Raw genomic sequence first — 25,291 nt, forward strand, 5'->3', positions numbered from 1 at the left:
AAAAAGTGATAATCCATGGATTTTATAAATTGAAAGATTCTCGTGCCAAGAGCACGAGACGTCATCTCATTTTATGAACTCCGATGGCTCCGATGTTTATTCGAGTCAATAATGCGAGCACTGCAGCACAGTAAAAGCATTACAAAATAAGTAGCACATCAAATGTATTTAATATTTATGCATTACAAAGTAAGCACTCTCCCTTATATCGTTTGGATGTCAATTCTATCACAATGTAATGTTTAACCATTTGTTGTTATCAACCTCAATAGCTTTCTGCATTTTCGTCATCTCGCTGCATTGTGGCGCTAGTGCACAAGACTACGACAACGACGCGTAAGTACCTGCATAAGTACATAGTGCATATGCCGTTTACCACCGTCAGGTTTTCATTTGACTAAATAGCAATTACTTTATTCTAAAGGCTTATATTGATCGGGGTTTCGTATAACGACCCAACAAATGACATGTTTGAGATGATGAAAATCTACCTTCGACATTGAGTTCATTAAAATGATTAGGCAAGACAAGGACTAAGGGATAATACGGACATTCCGAGTAAAGCTATTATTCAATGACACGTCAGTCACATAAGGTGATAAAAAGGGAAACATGTGTTGCAGATATCCAGACGAAGATAACAGAATCGGTGATAGCGCTTCAATAAGTGAAGCGGAAAGAAGCCATCGAGACGAGAAGCGTGAAGACGACTCCCAGGTTGGTAGTTGATCCATCTTTTGATAAAAATCAGCCTGTCACAAGCAATATCATCTGCCATCTATTCTGCAAGGCACCTGAAAAGTATTTTAAGTTGGCATTTTCAAAACTTAATTGTGTCTTGCTTGACTGTTCGTCTGGTTCGATCCCTCTTGAATGCTGAGTCTGAAATCTGCCTTGAAATATCTCAAGTTAGCTTGGCAGTGCAGCAAATTCAAATGATTACATGTCCATAAAAAGTTTTAATAAGCTCAATTACTCAATGTAGAATTCGAAATATTGGTAGAGTTCCGCACACAAAAATATGGAACTAAAAATGTGGATAGCGTATGCATAGCCAGATAAGTCGTTTTAGAGCAAGTGACAATATTCCGTTTAGAAAATGAGAGTCACGTCTAAATAGTACAAGAACTTCAAAGAGTGTGGTGAAAGAGAATGACAGAGCTCAGCATGACGAGTGCGGGTTAAATTGGTCAGATATTCTTTCACACATGCGTCACCTACCCGATGTTAACGTTTGATGTACAATTACGAACTCTCTGACGTTTGCAGCCTTTGGGAATGAAAACATCGACAGTCATAGAAATCAGCGCAGACGATGCGAAATCAACGAAAAAAGAAAACGAGGAAGAAGCAACAGTATCTCACACACCCAATACAAAATTACAGGCTCCCATAACAGTAAAGAAAACGCCAAAGGTAATTACAAAGGGAAAGGGCAAAGAGAAAACCGTTCTGTCCCAGAAACTTCCACAAAAACCGTCACGTGTTGTTGTAGATGTGAAAGAAAAGAAGGACAAGAATGATCCAAAAGGGAAGAAGAAATGGGAGACTGACCTGGTTGTAGAAGGGAAAGCGAAGAAGGTAGAAGATGAAGATGACACAGAGGTGATAAGCGACTCAGGTACTCCTCCAGAGGAAGAGGTAATCGACGTGCAGTCTAGTGGCACTAAGACGGAGGAAATCATCGATGTCGAAGGAGGAAAGGAGGAAGTGATCGAAGTAGAACCGGTGACTGAATCATCAGAGGAAGTGATAGAGGTTGTTAAACCGCCCAAACCACCCGAGCCAAAGGTCATCGAGGTCATAGAGCCACCAGGGCCAAGGAGTAAGGGCGACAAGGTGGTCGAAGTCATTGAGCCTTCAGGTGCTGAGGAGATTGTCGAGGTGGCAACCACGCCCCCAGAGACGCCTGAGGTCATCGAGATTGAATCAGCCAAAAACAAGAACGGAGACGTCGTTATAGAAGAGATAGTGCCAAATCCCGAGGACATTGACATCGAAAACATGGGCAAAAATAATAAAGTTACCACAGCCATCAAAGAGGGTCGGCATGAGATTTTGGAGGACATTAAAGAGGGCCTGACTCCCGATTTACTCCACTGGGCCGAAGAGGCCATCGCAGCGGGCATCGAAAATGTTGTAAATGCTGTAGAAGACAAATACATTGCCTACATGAAGTCAAGGACCAGGAGGAAGCGTGAAGCTGCATCTTCTAAAAGTGACGATGGCGATGACGACGATGAAATTATAAAGACTAGTAGCAAGACACTGCACGCCGCTATGAAAAAGGTACAAAAGGCTGCGGCCGTCCTTGCTTCAAGCGAGGCGAGAAACGCAGCAAAAGCCGCCTCCACAGCCGCCAAACTGAACATGGACGTGACCAGCCAGGCGGCCAGCAACGCCATGAAGTCGGTGGCCTCCGCGATCGGCGCCGCGTCCCAGAACGCCGCCAAGCAGATCGTGGATGCCGAGAACCAGGCGGCGGCCGCGGCACTGGCCGGCGCCGCGCCGGTGATCGTGGCCGGCGCCCAGCAGAGCAGTCCCGTCATCGTCACCGACGCGGCGGCGGCGCCCGCTGCTGTCGAGGAGGCGGTAATCGAGGCGGCCGCCCGTCCGCCGCCGGTCATCGTCACAGAGAACTCGCCGGGCACGGCGGCGGCCGTCGAGCAGGCGGCGGCGACGGCGGCGGCGGCGGCGACGGCGGCGGCGGCGGCGAGCGGCAGCGGCCGCGACCTGATCCAGCAGACCCTGCAGATTCAGAAGGGACTGAACCTGGTGATGCGCGCAGTGCTGAAGGAGAAGGAGCGGGTGGCCGCCGATCTGGCGCGCTACCAGAACAAGATCAGCTTCCTGCTGCGGGAGATGACCGGAGCGGCGGCGGCCGAGGCGGGCGCCGCGGGTCGGCGGCGGCGACGGGAGGTGCGCCGGCAGCGGCGCGCGCTGCTCACCACCGAGCACCTCCACCAGCTGCTGCAGCGCGAGCAGCACCGCGTCAACCAGATGCTGCACCTGCTCGATGTCGGCATCAGCACTGAGAAGAGGAAGCGGGCGGCGCCCGAGGCCGGCGCGTGCCGCAGCCTGGCCAAGAAACGCTCCGGCGGCAGCAGGGAGAGCCAATGTGTCGAGGTCGGCTGACGGATCATTTCGGAATCACGAGTGTTTTGAAAAAATGCAGTGTGTTGCTTTCGTGTCAACTGTAGCATGATGTGTTGAATAAATATGCCTATATCGCATGCCTAGATCCCAAGCAAGGACCTTGCTGCTTTATTAAGAGTCGCGCGTCCTGATAACTTGTTTCCATTATGGAGCTCCAAATTTTTCATACAAAAATTTCTTATCTATTGTAACGACAAAACTCAAATTTCCATCCATTTGGTAAGTCCCCACAAACACGTATTTTAGAACCTTTAGAGGTACCGACTCATTTAATTTTGGTGGCCGGTCGACATTCCTCGCCAATCGCCATACATTCAGCCCTCAGGAACGGCCAGTCAACCCGGGTGCTGGCGCGATCATTCACTATGCAGTATGCACGTCTATTTCACCTGTCATTAGCGACGGCCCAGTGCCGAGCGGCCAATAGCATGTCTCTGGGACCGTAACGATGTGGTGCGGTACCCGGCTAGGAAAACAGCCACCATCGACCGGTGGCGTCGAGCCTCACACGATGCCCGGTCATTGACACCCCGACAGAGGGTCAGTAGCGGTCGGTGGGCCGGACTGGCTACCGTGCGCGGGCCGCCGCACGCAGTCAGACCGGGTGATAGGTAACGCGTGTTTGTATATATCGCGCTATATGAGCATGGTTGGTAAATATCATGTACCTAACGATACACGGTGCAGGGGAGAGTGGGGCAAAGCGGCCACCCTAACGCTTCTCACGATGCCAACGCTTGATTTTTAAACTTGGTAAGATTCTTTCTATACCAATGTGATCCCTATTAAGTTGCCTTTATTTCAACTGCGTTTTATTTCCAAAGGCGTTCACATATGAAAGATATTGACAAAACTTTAAACCTATGCATATTGGCCACTTTGCCCCATACCCTGGGGCAAAGCGGCCACCGGCGTCTTCTCAAGTCCCGATATGAGAAACAAAATAGTTGCCTCGTGTACGACTAGGGTATTTGATGGTGACAAGGTTAAGCGAGGATGGATGTTTACTTTATCATCTTCAAAGAAAGGATTTTCATGAAAATAAACATTTAATTGCATTATTTGGTAACTCATGCAACTGAAAAGTGGCCAAGATGAATGTATGACGACACATTTGAAGATAAATAATGTTTTTTATCCAGATGGAAGCAACTTATGGCCAATTGGGGGGTGGCCACTTTGCCCCGGCCACTTTGCCCCGCGCATACCGTCCGAGACAAAAATATTCCAGCTTAGCTATTAGTGGGGTAAAAGACATTAAAATTGGTAGAATACATGTACGATAACCATGCAATGCATGGACAAGAACGCTTATAAAAATTCCAAACGGTTATGGAATAACATAACATTTAAAAATTGTAAACATAGTTGGTAACCTGGCAAGAAATGCTTTTCCGTGTTTCACAGAACAATGGTGATGGGCCTGAAACCCCGGTCTGGCTCATTCGAACGACCGTGAAGAGAAGCATAATTGGAAACCATAAATTTGAACTGACGCCAGCTATGAAGGGCTAAAACGATGGGTGGCCGCTTTGCCCCGGGTGGCCGCTTTGCCCCACTCTCCCCCACTCATATAGGGTGGACCAAAAAGGATGGAAACATTTTGAACTCGCATAAAACATGCATTATTGCGTGCATGTGACTGGAAATGGTGCCAAACGAGAGTACATTTCGTGGAAATTCATAACGGCATCACTCTCTTCTGCTTTCTCTCGTTTTCAGTCTCTCAGAGCAAATGTTCGAAGAGACCGCCTTCGCGAGACAGGCACAGAGCGGCCGGTCTGGTGGCTGACGCGATAGCCCGACGACACATGTTCGCTGGTATGGCTCACACAGTCTTGGTGATCGCTCTCTTCAGGTCACAGAGACCTTCCTTGTTGACCTGGCCCTTGAGATGAGATGATAAAGAAGTCACTGCACAGCAGGAAGGTCACCGAAATGGTGTGCCCTCAGCGGAAAAGGAATTGTGGGTCCACTTTGGTTCGAGGAAGGGAGCGGCGACACCGTGACCGTCAATCAACAGCGCATACCAGGCGGCGCTGAGGAAGTTCTGAGAGCGAGTCCAAATGAAGCATGGCAGCCTCATCATAGACCTTATGTGGTTCCAGCAAGACGGTGCGCCTCCTCACATCGCAAAAACAACGCTCAAGTGCATCGAAAACCACTTCGGTGACTGGCTGATATCCCGCGGTGCCAGTCGGAACTGGCCTACCTGCTCATCCGACCTGACCCCTATGGATGTTTTACTGTGGGGTCATCTAAAGGGCCAGGTCTACAATGAAGGTCCAAAAAGCCTCTGAACTGAAGAGAGCGATCAGCAAGGCTGTGTGAACCATACAAGCGGGCTATCGTGTCAGCAGCCAAACCAGCCACTCTGTGCCTGTCTCGCGAAGGTGGTCACTTCGAACATCTGCTGTGAGAGACTGAAAACGAAAGAAAGCATGTGAGAGTGATGCCGTTATGAATTTCCACGAAATGTACTCTTGTTTGGTATCATTCCCAGTCACATGCATGCAATGATACATGTTTTATACGAGTTTAAAATGTTTCCATCCTTTTTGGTCCACCCATAGCTATACGGTGAAGAGCGCGCGGGTGATGGAGAACATGTCAACTCTGTCCAGACAAATAGGTAACGACGAACAACGGCACAGTGTATGCTGTATGTCCCACATAAACGCTGTGTGTGTGTGGGGGGGGGGAGGTTGGTGTGTTGAGGTGCCGGGTTCCAGGAACGCTTATCAGCAGCGCCCGACAGCCCCTCCTGCCTGACGTAATGCTTATACAAGGTGGGGTCAATGCCGGCGCGTCAGCCCCGGGCGCTAGGTTACCCCGAGGTCGTTCCAGGAATCGGTTCGCTCGGTAGCGGTGGCCAATGGCCAAAGACCCGCCCCGGTTCGGGCTTGGGGTACGGCTCAGTTGGGGATGAGGTGGGGTGGGACATTACTGTCCAGTCCGCGTTCATCCTTCACTGTAGACAACCGCGCATCAGTGTGGTGATTGGCCAGAATTTGAGTGATAGGAAGGGCCCTGACAGCTTGTCCGAGAAAAAAATCAGTAGCATTGGGTGTAAGAAGGTGTTATTTTGTCAGCCACTCAGATGCCTGCATTCGATATTACAACATATGGTTATAACTTAGCATTCGATTCCTCGTCGAATAAATGCCATCAATACAGAACATCTTTGATCACTGTCCCATTGCCTATGCTTTACAGCACTGCTTTAGACGTCACGCGACATCCATTCCTGGAAAGCGAGCTAGGCGGCACAGCCTAACTAGTTTCATGCGCCGGGCTCTAGGATGCGGAATTGAGAGCTCGGCGGCACAGCATACTACTGCAGGCGTTTATCACTAGCGACATCTAGGGACGAACTGCGTAAGCTAGTACGGTATCGTGTAAACTCACCGATGCCGTAATAGTACAAACAAGGAATCAAGGAATCGATAGAGCTGTGAGTTTGAAAAGAATGTTTGCGATTTTATACAAGCAAAAGCGGGAGTCTAGCCATTCAGGAAGAAATGTAAATTCCGCTATTCTGCTACCGATTTGGGCAGCTAATGAGAATACGGATATGAGGTAGGTATTAGCTTTGAGTGCGACCTATACAGTGCGCCCTTTATGGTTTGTACTGTATTATGACGAGTGACGACTGAGAATCGAATTGGCTGACATCTTTCAGTCCTAACGGAAAATCCCAATTCGTATTCCCATCACAACCCCTCAGACCAATTTTAAACGAAAAATAAAATTTGTGGCTGTCATTTTTTTTTTGTTGGTCCATCTTTCGTGTAATGTCCATTCCGTGCGCCCGGACTAATGGTATTTAACCTTTTTGTTATCATTGGGCATTGAGCGTCATCGAGCCTGGTTTTTCGCCCTTTCAGTGCATGAAAAACTCGACACTGCAGCAAAACTGGGTCGCCGCATTTCGTTACTAGTCTCCGATCGTCACATTCTGTTGGCGGTATGTCAAGGCATCCCATTATTCGACGGACCTTCTGACCATGACCCACAACAGCGTTCGGGGAAGGGCAACGATGCCATTGCAGGGATGTCCATAAAGTTAGCGTCGTATTCGTATTCGGATTCAAATTCGAGTAATGATTTCGCTCAAAATTGGCATACAGATAGCCCATGGCACGCTGAGTTCGAAAATGGTGACCTTTTTTTCCTAGGTCAAACCGTTTGACCTTGAGAGGTCAAAATACTGCGTACCCTGTAGAATCTTTGTTTATGGTCCGATTTGAAAAATTCGACCACCAGTGTGTTCGTCTCATCGAGAAGCAGTAGCACATTAAAAAAAATCCGAGGTCAAGGTCATAGGTCAAGGTCAAGGTCACTTTAAAAATCGCCGTACCCTATAAAATTTTCATTTTTGGAGCTATCGGAAAATTTCGGCCACCACTGTGTTCGTCTCATCGAGAAGCAGTAGCACATTCGAAAAAATCCGAGGTCAAGGTCATAGGTCAAGGTCAAGGTCACTTTAAACGTTAATTTTAGTCCCCGTACCCTGTAGAATCTTTGTTTATGGTCCGATTTAAAAATTTCGGCCACCACTGTGTTCGTCTCATCGAGAAGCAGTAGCACATTCGAAAAAATCCGAGGTCAAGGTCATAGGTCAAGGTCAAGGTCACTTTAAACGTTAATTTTAGTCCCCGTACCCTGTAGAATCTTTGTTTATGGTCCGATTTGAAAATTTCGGCCACCACTGTGTTCGTCTCATCGAGAAGCAGTAGCACATTCGAAAAAATCCGAGGTCAAGGTCATAGGTCAAGGTCAAGGTCACTTTAAACGTTAATTTTAGTCCCCGTACCCTGTAGAATCTTTGTTTATGGTCCGATTTGAAAATTTCCGCCACCACTGTGTTCGTTTCATCGAGAAGCAGTAGCACATTCGAAAAAATCCGAGGTCAAGGTCATAGGTCAAGGTCAAGGTCACTTTAAACGTTAATTTTAGTCCCCGTACCCTGTAGAATCTTTGTTTATGGTCCGATTTGAAAATTTCGGCCACCACTGTGTTCGTCTCATCGAGAAGCAGTAGCACATTCGAAAAAATCCGAGGTCAAGGTCATAGGTAAAGGTCAAGGTCACTTTAAACGTTAATTTTAGTCCCCGTACCCTGTAGAATCTTTGTTTATGGTCCGATTTGAAAATTTCGGCCACCACTGTGTTCGTCTCATCGAGAAGCAGTAGCACATTTGAAAAAATCCGAGGTCAAGGTCGTAGATCAAGGTCAAGGTCACTTTAAACGTTAATTTTAGTCCCCGGACCCTGTAGAATCTTTGTTTATGGTCCGATTTCAACATTTCGGCCACCACTGTGTTCGTCTCATCGAGAAGCAGTAGCACATTTGAAAAAATCCGAGGTCAAGGTCACTTTAAACGTTAATTTTAGTCCCCGTACCCTGTAGAATCTTTGTTTATGGTCCGATTTAAAAATTTCGGCCACCACTGTGTTCGTCTCATCGAGAAGCAGTAGCACATTCAAAAAATCCGAGGTCAAGGTCATAGGTCAAGGTCAAGGTCACTTTAAACGTTAATTTTAGTCCCCGTACCCTGTAGAATCTTTGTTTATGGTCCGATTTAAAAATTTCGGCCACCACTGTGTTCGTCTCATCGAGAAGCAGTAGCACATTCGAAAAAATCCGAGGTCAAGGTCATAGGTCAAGGTCAAGGTCACTTTAAACGTTAATTTTAGTCCCCGTACCCTGTAGAATCTTTGTTTATGGTCCGATTTGAAAATTTCGGCCACCACTGTGTTCGTTTCATCGAGAAGCAGTAGCACATTCGAAAAAATCCGAGGTCAACGTCATAGGTCAAGGTCAAGGTCACTTTAAAAATCGCCATACCCTATAAAATCTTCATTTTTGGAGCTATCGGAAAATTTCGGCCACCACTGTGTTCGTCTCATCGAGAAGCAGTAGCACCTTCGAAAAAATCCGAGGTCAAGGTCATAGGTCAAGGTCAAGGTCACTTTAAACGTTAATTTTAGTCCCCGTACCCTGTAGAATCTTTGTTTATGGTCCGATTTAAAAATTTCGGCCACCACTGTGTTCGTCTCATCGAGAAGCAGTAGCACATTAAAAAAAAAAATCCGAGGTCAAGGTCATAGGTCAAGGCCAAGGTAACTTTAAAAATCGCCGTACCCTATAAATCTTCATTTTTGGAGCTATCGGAAAATTTCGGCCACCACTGTGTTCGTCTCATCCAGAAGCAGTAGCACATTCGAAAAAATCCGAGGTCAAGGTCATAGGTCAAGGTCAAGGTCACTTTAAAATCGCCGTACCCTATAAAATCTTCATTTTTGGAGCTATCGGAAAATTTCGGCCACCACTGTGTTCGTCTCATCGAGAAGCAGTAGCACATTTGAAAAAATCCGAGGTCAAGGTCATAGGTCAAGGTCAAGGTCACTTTAAACGTTAATTTTAGTCCCCGTACCCTGTAGAATCTTTGTTTATGGTCCGATTTGAAAATTTCGGCCACCACTGTGTTCGTCTCATCGAGAAGCAGTAGCACATTCGAAAAAATCCGAGGTCAAGGTCATAGGTCAAGGTCAAGGTCACTTTAAACGTTAATTTTAGTCCCCGTACCCTGTAGAATCTTTGTTTATGGTCCGATTTGAAAATTTCGGCCACCACTGTGTTCGTTTCATCGAGAAGCAGTAGCACATTCGAAAAAATCCGAGGTCAACGTCATAGGTCAAGGTCAAGGTCACTTTAAAAATCGCCGTACCCTATAAAATCTTCATTTTTGGAGCTATCGGAAAATTTCGGCCACCACTGTGTTCGTCTCATCGAGAAGCAGTAGCACCTTCGAAAAAATCCGAGGTCAAGGTCATAGGTCAAGGTCAAGGTCACTTTAAACGTTAATTTTAGTCCCCGTACCCTGTAGAATCTTTGTTTATGGTCCGATTTCAACATTTCGGCCACCACTGTGTTCGTCTCATCGAGAAGCAGTAGCACATTCAAAAAAATCCGAGGTCAAGGTCATAGGTCAAGGTCAAGGTCACTTAAAACGTTAATTTTAGTCCCCGTACCCTGTAGAATCTTTGTTTATGGTCCGATTTAAAAATTTCGGCCACCACTGTGTTCGTCTCATCGAGAAGCAGTAGCACATTCGAAAAAATCCGAGGTCAAGGTCATAGGTCAAGGTCAAGGTCACTTTAAACGTTAATTTTAGTCCCCGTACCCTGTAGAATCTTTGTTTATGGTCCGATTTGAAAATTTCGGCCACCACTGTGTTCGTTTCATCGAGAAGCAGTAGCACATTCGAAAAAATCCGAGGTCAACGTCATAGGTCAAGGTCAAGGTCACTTTAAAATCGCCGTACCCTATAAAATCTTCATTTTTGGAGCTATCGGAAAATTTCGGCCACCACTGTGTTCGTCTCATCGAGAAGCAGTAGCACCTTCGAAAAAATCCGAGGTCAAGGTCATAGGTCAAGGTCAAGGTCACTTTAAACGTTAATTTTAGTCCCCGTACCCTGTAGAATCTTTGTTTATGGTCTGATTTAAAAATTTCGGCCACCACTGTGTTCGTCTCATCGAGAAGCAGTAGCACATTCGAAAAAATCCGAGGTCAAGGTCATAGGTCAAGGTCAAGGTCACTTTAAACGTTAATTTTAGTCCCCGTACCCTGTAGAATCTTTGTTTATGGTCCGATTTGAAAATTTCGGCCACCACTGTGTTCGTCTCATCGAGAAGCAGTAGCACATTCGAAAAAATCCTAGGTCAAGGTCATAGGTCAAGGTCAAGGTCACTTTAAACGTTAATTTTAGTCCCCGTACCCTGTAGAATCTTTGTTTATGGTCCGATTTGAAAATTTCGGCCACCACTGTGTTCGTCTCATCGAGAAGCAGTAGCACATTCGAAAAAAATCCGAGGTCAAGGTCATAGGTCAAGGTCAAGGTCACTTTAAACGTTAATTTTAGTCCCCGTACTCTGTAGAACCTTTGTTTATGGTCCGATTTGAAAATTTCGGCCACCACTGTGTTCGTCGCATCGAGAAGCAGTAGCACATTCGAAAAAATCCGAGGTCAAGGTCATAGGTCAAGGTCAAGGTCACTTTAAACGTTACTTTTAGTCCCCGTACCCTGTAGAATCTTTGTTTATGGTCCGATTTGAAAATTTCGGCCACCACTGTGTTCGTCTCATCGAGAAGCAGTAGCACATTTGAAAAAATCCGAGGTCAAGGTCATAGGTCAAGGTCAAGGTCACTTTAAAACGTTAATTTTAGTCCCCGTACCCTGTAGAATCTTTGTTTATGGTCCGATTTGAAAATTTCGGCCACCACTGTGTTCGTCTCATCGAGAAGCAGTAGCACATTCGAAAAAATCCGAGGTCAAGGTCATAGGTCAAGGTCAAGGTCACTTTAAACGTTAATTTTAGTCCCCGTACCCTGTAGAATCTTTGTTTATGGTCCGATTTGAAATTTCGGCCACCACTGTGTTCGTCTCATCGAGAAGCAGTAGCACATTCGAAAAAATCCGAGATCAAGGTCATAGGTCAAGGTCAAGGTCACTTTAAACGTTAATTTTAGTCCCCGTACCCTGTAGAATCTTTGTTTATGGTCCGATTTGAAAATTTCGGCCACCACTGTGTTCGTCTCATCGAGAAGCAGTAGCACATTCGAAAAAATCCGAGGTCAAGGTCATAGGTCAAGGTCAAGGTCACTTTAAACGTTAATTTTAGTCCCCGTACCCTGTAGAATCTTTGTTTATGGTCCGATTTAAAAATTTCGGCCACCACTGTGTTCGTCTCATCGAGAAGCAGTAGCACCTTCGAAAAAATCCGAGGTCAAGGTCATAGGTCAAGGTCAAGGTCACTTTAAACGTTAATTTTAGTCCCCGTACCCTGTAGAATCTTTGTTATGGTCCGATTAAAAATTTCGGCCACCACTGTGTTCGTCTCATCGAGAAGCAGTAGCACATTCGAAAAAATCCGAGGTCAAGGTCATAGGTCAAGGTCAAGGTCACTTTAAACGTTAATTTTAGTCCCCGTACCCTATAAAATCTTCATTTTTGGAGCTATAGGAAAATTTCAGCCACCACTGTGTTTGTCTCATCGAGAAGCAGTAGCACATTCGAAAAAATCCGAGGTCAAGGTCATAGGTCAAGGTCAAGGTCACTTTAAACGTTAATTTTAGTCCCCGTACCCTGTAGAATCTTTGTTTATGGTCCGATTGAAAATTTCGGCCACCACTGTGTTCGTCTCATCGAGAAGCAGTAGCACATTCGAAAAAATCCGAGGTCAAGGTCATAGGTCAAGGTCAAGGTCACTTTAAACGTTAATTTTAGTCCCCGTACTCTGTAGAACCTTTGTTTATGGTCCGATTTGAAAATTTCGGCCACCACTGTGTTCGTCGCATCGAGAAGCAGTAGCACATTCGAAAAAATCCGAGGTCAAGGTCATAGGTCAAGGTCAAGGTCACTTTAAACGTTAATTTTAGTCCCCGTACCCTATAAATCTTCATTTTTGGAGCTTAGAAAATTTCAGCCACCACTGTGTTTGTCTCATCGAGAAGCAGTAGCACATTCGAAAAAATCCGAGGTCAAGGTCATAGGTCAAGGTCAAGGTCACTTTAAACGTTAAAATTCGGATTCAAATTCGAGTAATGATTTCGCTCAAAATTGGCATACAGATAGCCCATGGCACGCTGAGTTCGAAAATGGTGACCTTTTTTTCCTAGGTCAAACCGTTTGACCTTGAGAGGTCAAAATACTGCGTACCCTGTAGAATCTTTGTTTATGGTCCGATTTGAAAAATTCGACCTTGACCTTGACCTATGACCTTGACCTCGGATTTTTTCAAATGTGCTACTGCTTCTCGATGAGACGAACACAGTGGTGGCCGAAATTTTCAAATCGGACCATAAACAAAGATTCTACAGGGTACGGGGACTAAAATTAACGTTTAAAGTGACCTTGACCTTGACCTATGACCTTGACCTCGGATTTTTTCGAATGTGCTACTGCTTCTCGATGAGACGAACACAGTGGTGGCCGAAATTTTCAAATCGGACCATAAACAAAGATTCTACAGGGTACGGGGACTAAAATTAACGTTTAAAGTGACCTTGACCTTGACCTATGACCTTGACCTCGGATTTTTTTCGAATGTGCTACTGCTTCTCGATGAGACGAACACAGTGGTGGCCGAAATTTTCAAATCGGACCATAAACAAAGATTCTACAGGGTACGGGGACTAAAAGTAACGTTTAAAGTGACCTTGACCTTGACCTATGACCTTGACCTCGGATTTTTTCGAATGTGCTACTGCTTCTCGATGAGACGAACACAGTGGTGGCCGAAATTTTCAAATCGGACCATAAACAAGATTCTAGAGGGTACGGGGACTAAAATTAACGTTTAAAGTGACCTTGACCTTGACCTATGACCTTGACCTCGGATTTTTTCAAATGTGCTACTGCTTCTCGATGAAACGAACACAGTGGTGGCGGAAATTTTCAAATCGGACCATAAACAAAGATTCTACAGGGTACGGGGACTAAAATTAACGTTTAAAGTGACCTTGACCTTGACCTATGACCTTGACCTCGGATTTTTTCGAATGTGCTACTGCTTCTCGATGAGACGAACACAGTGGTGGCCAGAATTTTCAAATCGGACCATAAACAAAGATTCTACAGGGTACGGGGACTGGAACTAACGTTTAAAGTGACCTTGACCTTGACCTATGACCTTGACCTCGGATTTTTTCGAATGTGCTACTTCTTCTCGATGAGACGAACACAGTGGTGGCCGAAATTTTTAAATCGGACCATAAACAAAGATTCTACAGGGTACGGGGACTAAAATTAACGTTTAAAGTGACCTTGACCTTGACCTATGACCTTGACCTCGGATTTTTTCAAATGTGCTACTGCTTCTCGATGAGACGAACACAGTGGTGCCCGAAATTTTCCGATAGCTCCAAAAATGAAGATTTTATAGGGTACGGCGATTTTTAAAGTGACCTTGACCTTGACCTATGACCTTGACCTCGGATTTTTTCGAATGTGCTACTGCTTCTCGATGAGATGAACACAGTGGTGGCTGAAATTTTCCGATAGCTCCAAAAATGAAGATTTTATAGGGTACGGGGACTAAAAAACGTTTAAAGTGACTTTGACCTTGACCTATGACCTTGACCTCGGATTTTTTTGAATGTGCTACTGCTTCTCGATGAGACAAACATAGTGGTGGCCGAAATTTTCCGATAGCTCCAAAAATGAAGATTTTATAGGGTAGGGGGACTAAAATTAACGTTTAAAGTGACCTTGACCTTGACCTATGACATTGACCTCGGATTTTTTCAAATGTGCTACTGCTTCTCGATGAGACGAACACAGTGGTGGCCGAAATTTTAAAATCGGACCATAAACAAAGATTCTACAGGGTACGGGGACTAAAATTAACGTTTAAAGTGACCTTGACCTTGACCTATGACCTTGACCTCGGATTTTTTCGAATGTGCTACTGCATCTCGATGAGACGAACACAGTGGTGGCCGAAATTTTCAAATCGGACCATAAACAAAGATTCTACAGGGTACGGGGACTAAAATTAACGTTTAAAGTGACCTTGACCTTGACCTATGACCTTGAACTCGGATTTTTTCGAATGTGCTACTGCTTCTCGATGAGACGAACACAGTGGTGGCCGAAATTTTCAAATCGGACCATAAACAAAGATTCTACAGGGTACGGGGACTAAAATTAACGTTTAAAGTGACCTTGACCTTGACCTATGACCTTGACCTCGGATTTTTTTTCGAATGTGCTACTGCTTCTTGATGAGACGAACACAGTGGTGGCCGAAATTTTCCGATAGCTCCAAAAATGAAGATTTTATAGGGTACGGCGATTTTTAAAGTGACCTTGACCTTGACCTATGACCTTGATCTCGGATTTTTTCAAATGTGCTACTGCTTCTCGATGAGACGAACACAGTGGTGGCCGAAATTTTCAAATCGGACCATAAACAAAGATTCTACAGGGTACGGGGACTAAAATTAACGTTTAAAGTGACCTTGACCTTGACCTATGACCTTGACCTCGGATTTTTTCGAATGTGCTACTGCTTCTCGATGAGACGAACACAGTGGTGGCCGAAATTTTCAAATCGGACAAAACAAAGATTTACAGGGTACGGGGACTAAAATTAACGTTTAAAGTGACCTTGACCTTGACCTATGACCTTGACCTCGGATTTTTCGAATGTGCTACTGCTTCTCGATGAGACGAACACAGTGGTGGCCGAAATTTTCAAATCGGACCATAAACAAAGATTCTACAGGGTACGGGGACTAAAATTAACGTTTAAAGTGACCTTGACCTTGACCTTTGACCTTGACCTCGGATTTTTTCAAATGTGCTACTGCTTCTCGATGAGACGAACACAGTGGTGGCCGAAATTTTGAAATCGGACCATAAACAAAGATTCTACAGGGTCCGGGGACTAAAATTAACGTTTAAAGTGACCTTGACCTTGACCTATGACCTTGACCTCGGATTTTTTCGAATGTGCTACTGCTTCTCGATGAGACGAACACAGTGGTGGCCGAAATTTTCAAATCGGACCATAAACAAAGATTCTACAGGGTACGGGGACTAAAATTAACGTTTAAAGTGACTTTGACCTTGACCTATGACCTTGACCTCGGATTTTTTCGAATGTGCTACTGCTTCTCGATGAGACGAACACAGTGGTGGCCGAAATTTTCAAATCGGACCATAAACAAAGATTCTACAGGGTACGGGGACTAAAATTAATGTTTAAAGTGACCTTGACCTTGACCTATGACCTTGACCTCGGATTTTTTTCAAATGTGCTACTGCTTCTCGATGAGACGAACACAGTGGTGGCCGAAATTTTTAAATCGGACCATAAACAAAGATTCTACAGGGTACGGGGACTAAAATTAACGTTTGAAGTGACCTTGACCTTGACCTATGACCTTGACCTCGGATTTTTTCGAATGTGCTACTGCGTCTCGATGATACGAACACAGTGGTGGCCGAAATTTTCAAATCGGACCATAAACAAAGATTCTACAGGGTACGGGGACTAAAATTAACGTTTAAAGTGACCTTGACCTTGACCTATGACCTTGACCTCGGATTTTTTCGAATGTGCTACTGCTTCTCGATGAGACGAACACAGTGGTGGCCGAAATTTTTAAATCGGACCATAAAAAGATTCTACAGGGTACGGGGACTAAAATTAACGTTTAAAGTGACCTTGACCTTGACCTATGACCTTGACCTCGGATTTTTTCGAATGTGCTACTGCTTCTCGATGAGACGAACACAGTGGTGGCCGAAATTTTCCGATAGCTCCAAAAATGAAGATTTTATAGGGTACGGCGATTTTTAAAGTGACCTTGACCTTGACCTATGACCTTGACCTCGGATTTTTTTGAATGTGCTACTGCTTCTCGATGAGACGAACACACTGGTGGTCGAATTTTTCAAATCGGACCATAAACAAAGATTCTACAGGGTACGCAGTATTTTGACCTCTCAAGGTCAAACGGTTTGACCTAGGAAAAAAAGGTCACCATTTTCGAACTCAGCGTGCCATGGGCTATCTGTATGCCAATTTTGAGCGAAATCATTACTCGAATTTGAATCCGAATACGAATACGACGCTAACTTTATGGACATATTGCAGGGTACTCAGTGTTGCATACATCATTAATGACGCAGACCAAATGTCGCAAAATTCAAACTGAATTCCATGCGATCCATGCATTGTTTCGACTGCTTTTTAATTTTTGTCTTTGCCTCAAATATGTTTCTTCAGATGACAGAAGTGAAAAATGAAACGTTATTACCAGTATGCATACAATCGTTTCGTCTGAAATAATCGCATTGGTCTTCCCATCACATGAATTTGGCGGACAAAGCATTCAAACAAAAAAGATGAATATGTAAACTTCCCGCCATCAAGCCCTTCTTCACCTGCCTGCAGACCAAACAGTTTCGGTTCCCACAATATCTGTATTCACAATTCGTAACACCGTCAGCCCGGCGGCCACTCTGGTCTCCCTGACACCCCGGCACAGGCAGTTCCGGTACTATCTGCCCAGCAGACACGAGGCAAAGTCGACGCGCGCCTCGGAGGCCCTGCCGGCCGCCGTCTCCTGGTCCAGGAGCCACTGCGAGTCGCCGGCGGCGGCCCCGCGCCTTGCGGGAGCGCTTCTTCACAATGGAGGGCGGCGTGACGGCCGGCGTGAAGCGCATCTCGGCAGTGCTGTACATGTCCAGGATGTCCGTCGCAGACCTGGAGAGTAGGAGCCGTGGTGCGGTCAACGTGCCTCAGGCGACACATTAAATATACCTATCAGTAAAAATAGACATAATGTAAAATAAAACAAACGCGTTTAACCCTATTAGTGGCAGGGGGGGGGTTGTTTTTATCCACCCCTCAGGTTTTTCGGGAATATCTCCGAAACCGCTGAAGCTACGATGCTGAAATTTTCTGACTTTTCCTAAAACTAAATTGGGCACATTCCCTGAAAATTTCAAGTTCATAACTTTACCAGGGGCGGCTCCAGAGCACTGGGAATTGGGGGTCCTATTCGTGAAGCGAGTCATTTGGGCGAAGATCACGATGCTGCACCAGTTTTACGAACAGTGAATGAAAGGTATCATGTGATAACATATACAAAGTTATTGTGCATCCTCTTTTGACACGTTTTTGCTATAATAGGCGGATCCAGGCGTCCAAAAAGGGGGGTTATTTTTTACCTCCCAACATGGTGCCCTGACACCGCCTATGCATGACCAATACAATTTTAGTCGTTCTCTCATAAGAAAATTGTAACATAACAAGACCATTGCCACCCTTTTTAGAAACAGTACCAACAAAAACCTTATTTACTATACTTTTTGTGTACCCCCAATCTCAATGATCTGTATCCGCCTATGATTTTTGAAAATGCATATTTTTAGGATCCATGTGAATTCCTGGTTCATTCTCTATCGATCGGCAAAAGTTGCGTTAAGATTGGTTCAGAAACCTGGCCGTGATAAACAGTCTAAAATGTATCTGCAATTTGCCCGTTTTTACCCCCCTCTACCCCCCTATTGACATTTTATAATTTTATTTTTTTAGAAATGTAGATCTCGTTGAGCCAAATCGAATGCCGTTTGAATTTTGAAAATCGGCCGGTTAGATCTCGAGATATCAAGGGGGGGGGGTCGTAAACAGCCCCCCCTGCCACTAATATGGGGTAGCCAGGAGCCTGCCACTAATAGGGTTAAGGGTCCAAGGGAACTACAAGAAGTAAAAAGGCCAGCGGATCACATCATTTAAAACGACGAAGCATAATATAATTTATATTTAAAAATAATACAAAGCAATACAATGGTTTGCAAGTTTATCTTTTACGTTAGACTTGGTTGTAATTATCTAAACCCTTCATACATCACTAATAACTCACTGCTGACGAAGGGCGGCCGGCAGCGCGAAGTCGCCCTGCACTGGACACGAGAGCATCACGTGGGCGGCCAGAGTGCGCACCGGCTGATGGTAGCTTCGCTGAGGGCACCGTACGGGAAATAAACCGTGACTGAATGTAGCAGCAGTGCATAAGGCACGGAAAACATAGAATGGGGGCAGCCAGCATAATTTGGAGGAACATTTTTATAGCATGCTCTATACTCTGTAGTACCAATACGCCTTTCCGATTCCGAAGCAGCCAGTAGAAAATGGCGACCTAGGAATAAATACCGAGAAATGTATAAGAGCGCGTTTTATTCAATTTCTTACCATCACTCAAAAAAAAAAAAACTACCAGAGGCGAGCGAAGACAAATGAAATGCACAATTCTGATTTAATATGAACTATTAACTAAATATCCTTGAGACTGCTTCTATAAAATATTCGAAAAGTGTCTGCACGAAAGACGTCCAAAGAACATTCTGCACTGCCGTACAGCACTCACTACAGGAAGGCGATATGATAAAATAGCAAACTATTGACGCCGGACACACTATAAGAAGCCGTCAGGTCAGTAGCGGGCAGCGTGTATCGGTCGGACTAAGCCTAAGGGCTCCGAGTCAGCGGTAGTTCTTGGTGGACTCCGGGATGGCGGTAGTCATTGGTGGACTCCGGGACGGTAGTTATTGGTGGGCTCCAGAAGTAATTGGTGGACTCCGGTAGTTATTGGTGGAAGGCTCCGGGACGGCGGTAGTTATGGGAGCTCCGGGACGGTAGTTATTGGTGGACTCCGGTAGTTATTGGTCGGGGCTCCAGGACGGTGGTAGTTAATAGTTATCGGTTGGGCTCCGGGACTCCGGTAGTTATTGGTCGGGGCTCCCGGACTGCGGTAGTTATTGGTGGACTCCGGGGCGGTAGTTATTGGTGGACTCCGGTAGTTATTGGTGGACTCCGGTAGTTTTGGTGGAAGGCTCCGCTACGGCGGTAGTTATTGTGGACTCCGGTAGTTATTGGTGGAAGGCTCCGGTACGGCGTAGTTATTGGTGGACTCCGGTGGTTATTGGTGGACTCCGGTAGTTATTGGTGGAGGCTCCGGGACGGCGGTGGTTATTGATGGGCTCCGGGCCGGCGATATTTATTGATGGACTCCAGTAGTTATCGGTGGACTCGCAGCGACGGTGCCACTGATTAATGACACTGCATGCACCCACGAAAACTGCGGGTGTCATGACACCGACACCGTCAGCCGCGAAACATGCAGCTGAAAATCGTTCATCAGAAGTCTATGTCACAATGAAACACGACTTTGATGGACGGTCAGCAGAATTTGTTTTAAATGGCCATTCGTGCCGTGTCAAGGCTATAACCATTGGGAACGAGGCTCCATAGCCGACCCAATCACCTCGGTCCGTATCGATCGCGTGGCTTACCGACCTGACGGAGGATAGGCTACACATGGGGAGAGGGGGTACGTCCTGCCCGGTACCCTCGCGGCACAGCAGGTTCCACACACAGTTTCCACAGAGCTCGAGTTCGACCGGACAGCCCGACACGCCACAATGTGGTGCGCCACCGAGGGGGAGCGCGACGCACTTCCCAAAATAGCCCTGCCTCACCGACATAAGGCTAGGGCAATAGAAAGTCTGTGACTAGGTAATTGGCACAACCAGGATGCATTATGTCGGCAAACATGCCAGTCCATGGACTAAATGGTTGCCGTTGCCGTAATAGCAAAATAAACAATTATGAAACACACGGCTAGGAAAAAATAGATTTGCACAACTTGAAACAATTATATGGAAACAATTTCAGTTGGGCAGAACGGCGCCAAAATCTGATCACTGAAGCTCCGTATGGGTTGACCGCCTGCCACTGCAGACTTGTGATGCTTTGTAACTATGTAAAATAGTCGGGTAATCTATCGCCGAGATAAGCGGTAGACGCAGCCAAGCCGTATGCAGCCACAAACTCCTGACGAGCCAGTCGAAAATGCATCGGCCGGGAATCGAACCCGGGCCGCCCGCGTGGCAGGCGAGCATTCTACCACTGAACCACCGATGCTTACGATGTTTGCCTCCCAAATTCAAAATAGATCAAAGAGACCACCAATCATGGCTCCCATCGTAATAGCCCGATGACGCCCACTGAGGGATCGCTGCCCACCACGTGGTGCTAAGGTCTGACCCGCTGGGACTCACCCGGAGTGCAGTGAGCTCGTAGAGCAGGGTGTTGCCGGCGCCGCCGTACTCGGGTCATCGACCTCGGGCCGGTACAGACCGCTGGCCACCGACTCCGTCCAGCAGGCGGCTCGTACACGAGTGCACCTGGCACACGAGCATGAACAGTCAGAGAGACAGCCAATAGAACGTGGCCACAGACAGACTATTCCATTGCTCGTCGCTTGCAACTAGCTTCGACGAACTAAATAAAATGCGGAAATCCAATGTAGACCCCCCCCCCAAAAAAAACTAGGGAACATTCCAATAGCCAAAACACAAACATTTCTTCCCTCCCAGCCTCCCACTAACGCCAGCCCCTTCCTCACCATGAGAAGCCCTGATCATCATGATGCGGCGGCGGCGGCCGGGTGGGGCGCCCTCAGAGCCACGACGCCAGCCGCTTGGTGAACGAGAGGACCCGCTGCGGGGAGATTTTCTTGCGGCGTCGGATCAGCATTACGTCCAGGAGGAGAGAGCGATCCGGAACTCGTCACTAGTGTCCTCTGGGAGCGGAGGGAGGGGGAGTCAGTCTGGGGAGCGGAGGGGAGGGGAGTCAGTCTGGAGCGGAGGGCAGGGAGTCAGTCTGGGGAGGTTAGGGACTAGGCTGCCGGCGAGGTCAGGCAGGGGGAGGGGGTATAAAGCTGCATCTGGCGCAGCGCACCCGGTTATACTGAGTAGTAAGTAATCTTGGTTATACTGACGAAACAAACACCACGGCGGAAGTGGGATGATGTCAGATAACCGAGCTCGGCAAACTCGTGGAACATCGCACATAGAAACGGCAACGAAAATAGAAAACATAAGTGGCGAATGGCGATGATTAACATTGAACACCTTCACACATACGTAGGAGCTCAAAGGTTATTGTACTGTACAAGCAGTAATCGGAAGGTGGTGGACCCACAATACAATCTACGCCAAAGCGGTTGGCGTTAGTCGCGATCGCGTAAGTGCAGGGGAAATGGCAGGAAGCAATCGACCAAACTGGAGTCTGTTTGATGTGTCCAGCTACAGTCCGGGACGGGGTGAGGGTGCCCGAGCACTCCCCTGTCCGGGGGAGGGGGGGGGGGTAGCCGCTCCCCCGAGCCATCGACCCCGCGGGACGCGACAGAGGGCGTGTTATGGTCTGTGAGCAGCCGAACTTGAGGGAATAGGGCGCTCTGCCTCACTGCTCTTTCGCAAAACATTCGTGTCACCGGAGATCAGATAATGACATAGTTAAATTAAATTCAACAGTTTTTAAGCCAGCTCTATGTGGAGAAACCTGAATAAAACGAAGTGAGTCAGACGACGTGAGCCAAGACGGCTACTTTTGAGACGATTATCTATATTATTCTGGAGTTCGCTGCACAAGCCGATACCCTGTGGGTGGGCTCTCATCAAGGATCCAGCACTGGAAGCACGGCCCAACCCGACCACCCGGTCCCACCTATCCCAACCCACCAAGGAAGACATCACTGTGCGTTAGGCGAGGTCCAACCCACCTAGACAGACGTCGTTGAGGGCCCGGTAGCAGTGGCCGTAGAAGCGCTGCGGGTCGATGTTGATGGCTTCTCCTCCCTGTCCGGAGAGCATGACAAACACGGTCTGCACGCAGAGCAGCACCTGACGCGTGGTCTGCAGGGTGCCCGAGGCCAGCAGGCCGTGGAAACTGTCCACCAGGTCGTGGAAAAAGTCCACGTTGATCATGTGAGCGAACCTGTGACCAGAGGAAGGACAGTGTGGTTAGAGTGCGATGTGAACGCATGAGGGCGGGATTTCGCTTACCGGAGCTTAGCGCGACAAGATATCAATATTTGAAAGGTTGTTATATTCACTGTAAAGGTGAGGGAATGAAAATTCGACAATGAGTGGAAAAAATGACATGTACCAAACTAATTGATTGAGGCATTTGGATAATAGATGCATAATTATTAAAATGCAAAACACGAATGATTAGCAATAATCGATGGGTTGGCCATAAATGCGATTAGGATATGCGTTTGAATGGACGGGATGGCTAGATAATACAACAAAATGAGGACAGCCTACAAAACAAAGCATACCCAGCCCAGTTCACCTCTCCCATCTAGCCCTATTCATCCCGTTCAAACCGTCTCCGTGCCGCCGCGCCACTCACTTGGCCAGTCCCTCCAGCACTGACGACATCAGCGCCGAGCGGGCAGTTGACGCAGGATCTTAAAGTAGACGGTGAAGACGACGGTGAGGATCTCCGAGTGCCGCTTCTGCTTGTCCTGCTTTTCTCCTCGGCCCGCGTGGCCATCAGCTCGCGCTCCAGGGCCTCCAGCTTCTTGGAGCGCTGCGGACGGCACCGAGCGACGGGCAGTGAGCACGGGAAAAAGAGGGGATGGAGATTGATAACAAGGGGCAATTAGTAAATGTATGAAATACCACAGAGTTTTTGGCAGGGACCAAATGTCTCAGAGATTGATTAAGATAATGGTTAACAGTGCTACTAGATTATTATGTAGCTTTACTAATACAGCATTGAGGCCCCACATTTCCTGCTAAATCATAAACTCACTACTAAACCGGAAACGCTAAGATAACTCAGATCCCGTACCACTACACATACCTTCCGCTCCTTGCGGGACATGGCCTTCAGCTTCTCCTTGAAGTTCATGAACTTCTTGGCCTTGGCGTCTGCGTCCCGCTCCCGGTCCAGGTCGACGTTCTTGATGCGCAGCGCCAGGAACAGATCGGTGATGTCGCGTCGGCAGTCGAACTGCTTGGCCTTGATCAGTTGGCTGAGCTACGGACAATCTGACGGGCGGAGTCGGGGTAATAGGGTCAGACTGGTGACGGGAGGTGGGGCTAGAGGAGCAGGGTGATGGCTGATTGGAAACGACTTCAGTCACCAGCGGTTTGGCAGATACTGCTCTACGAGTCCGCAATCATCGATAATTTTCCCCGACGTAATAACAAAGGCTCTGCTCTCATTGAGTCGTTACAGAAAGGGAGCAGCAAGCTAATTGCATGCAGTTCATAAATTCATAATCATGTTTAGCAGTAATGCCACAGGCAACTACGACTTCAACAAGATAAATATCGAACACTCAGCCGCCTGACTGCCCCTCCTCCTTCCTCTCGCCTCGAGCGTTCTCCCTGCTCAGCACTCTGTCCCACCCTCTGCAGCCCCTCTACTGAGCGGTCCTTCTCCTCACCTCCAGCGTCCGCTCTGCCGACCGGTCCTCGGCAAACACTGTCCGGATGGCTGCCGATACCGCCGCGCGCACCGCCTCGTCCCGGTGGGAGGTGTGCGGCACCAGTGCGCCCACAGGTTCGACGCGAAGTTGAAGTCGCGGACCGCACCAGACACTGGCACATGCAGTCCAGGCAGAACATCGCAAGGCCCTGCCGGCCGGAGGAAAAAACTAAGCACAAAAAGGGAAAATGTGACAACCACGATATTCATGAAAAAAAAACATTGCACTACAATAATCCATTCACCAGCTAGCACTATCAACATAAAAAACAAATATATTTACTTGTATTTATGCGCTGATACTTATAAACAAACGAAATAAGCTGCAACATTGCAAGATTAAACACAATACTTATCGACGAAGATACTGATGAGCAGCATGTGCATGGATCCGAGTGATGGATCTATGATCTCAGTGGATATCGAAGCAAAGTACAGGTTGATCTATGATCCCACCGGATCCGGCGTGAAAAATACATCTTGGATCTATGATCTCAATATGATCTGACGATAAATTAAGAACATGGATCTATGATCTGAGTGATCCCACCATGCACCACATTTGAAACCATGTTTTAAAGGGTTTCTATGCCAATTAGTGACACAAAACTATGGATTATGACGTGCGATCACATGAAATCACTACAGCAGAACGTTTGTGAGTTGAATCAAGTGCTTTTTTGGGATTATGTGTTCTCAAAAAATAAGTGAGGATCTATGATCTCACCGGATCTCAAGCAAAAAATGAGACTCGATATGATCCCTATGGATCTCTCGATAAATTACAGAGCTGGATCTATCATCCCCGACGGATCCGAGATCAGGATCCGTGAGATCAGATCCCAGATCCATTTTCTCGGATCCATGCACATGTCTGCTGATGAGTCTCTTGCCCTAAACTCAGCATTCCGCGATGGTTCCGTCGCCCCGTCTCCTACCTTGAGTGGCGTCTTGATCGGAGCCGAGCGCCTTGGTGTACTCCTCCAGCTTGATGAGGTACTTTTGTACGAGTTAATGAGCGCGTTCTCGTACTTGTACGTGGCGATCGTCTCTTTCTTCAGCTTGCGTGGAGGTCGTGCCCTGGAGTCGGTAGCCGGGCAGCAGGTCCTTGAACACCTCCAGCAGCGAGGCGGCCCGCGTACTTCCGCACCGTCACCATCACCGCCGGGTCGCGCTCCGCGAGCAGGTCCAGCAACGGTACAGGTTGTCGAACTGAGAGGAACGGGACGTTACAGTGTCCACAGCAGGTCCAGCAGACGGTACAG

The 25,291-nt window shown here is 47.0% G+C and overlaps 3 protein-coding genes and 1 non-coding gene across 5 annotated transcripts; 1 reads left to right on the plus strand and 3 right to left on the minus strand.

Moving 5' to 3' along the window:
- Window position 1: 1 nt before the first annotated feature.
- Window positions 2–3,247, plus strand: LOC122373102. Of its 2 annotated transcripts, XM_043350873.1 has the most exons (4): window positions 101–336; window positions 624–717; window positions 1,270–2,669; window positions 2,703–3,247. In XM_043350873.1, exons 1-4 carry the CDS (start codon window positions 239–241, stop codon window positions 3,133–3,135), a joined length of 2,025 nt encoding a protein of 674 aa, XP_043206808.1. In that variant the 5' UTR covers window positions 101–238; the 3' UTR covers window positions 3,136–3,247. The 2 variants fall into 2 exon arrangements, with proteins under 2 accessions (XP_043206807.1, XP_043206808.1); XM_043350872.1 differs by having other exon boundaries at window positions 2–336; window positions 1,270–3,247.
- A 2,482-nt stretch (window positions 3,248–5,729) lies between these two features.
- On the minus strand, window positions 5,730–20,848 carry LOC122373109. The gene is made up of 4 exons (XM_043350886.1): window positions 20,801–20,848; window positions 18,604–18,701; window positions 17,124–17,441; window positions 5,730–5,772 (listed from the first exon to the last, which is right to left on the minus strand). The coding sequence occupies exons 2-4, from the start codon at window positions 18,657–18,659 to the stop codon at window positions 5,730–5,732; spliced, it is 417 nt and encodes a 138-aa protein (XP_043206821.1). The 5' UTR covers window positions 18,660–18,701; window positions 20,801–20,848.
- Window positions 20,593–20,663, minus strand: Trnag-gcc. The gene has a single exon. It is a non-coding gene; the product is annotated as a tRNA-Gly (tRNA).
- Window positions 20,849–21,277: 429 nt separating the features above from the next.
- On the minus strand, window positions 21,278–23,029 carry LOC122373110 (nucleolar complex protein 3 homolog). The gene is made up of 3 exons (XM_043350887.1): window positions 22,941–23,029; window positions 22,306–22,520; window positions 21,278–21,324 (listed from the first exon to the last, which is right to left on the minus strand). Exons 1-3 carry the CDS (start codon window positions 22,967–22,969, stop codon window positions 21,278–21,280), a joined length of 291 nt encoding a protein of 96 aa, XP_043206822.1. The 5' UTR covers window positions 22,970–23,029.
- Between the last annotated feature and the right edge of the window lie 2,262 nt (window positions 23,030–25,291).

The sequence above is a fragment of the Amphibalanus amphitrite genome, unplaced genomic scaffold (genome assembly GCF_019059575.1).
Source record: "Amphibalanus amphitrite isolate SeventyFive unplaced genomic scaffold, NRLGWU_Aamphi_draft 001443F_arrow, whole genome shotgun sequence".
Classification (NCBI taxonomy): Eukaryota; Metazoa; Arthropoda; class Thecostraca; order Balanomorpha; family Balanidae; genus Amphibalanus; species Amphibalanus amphitrite.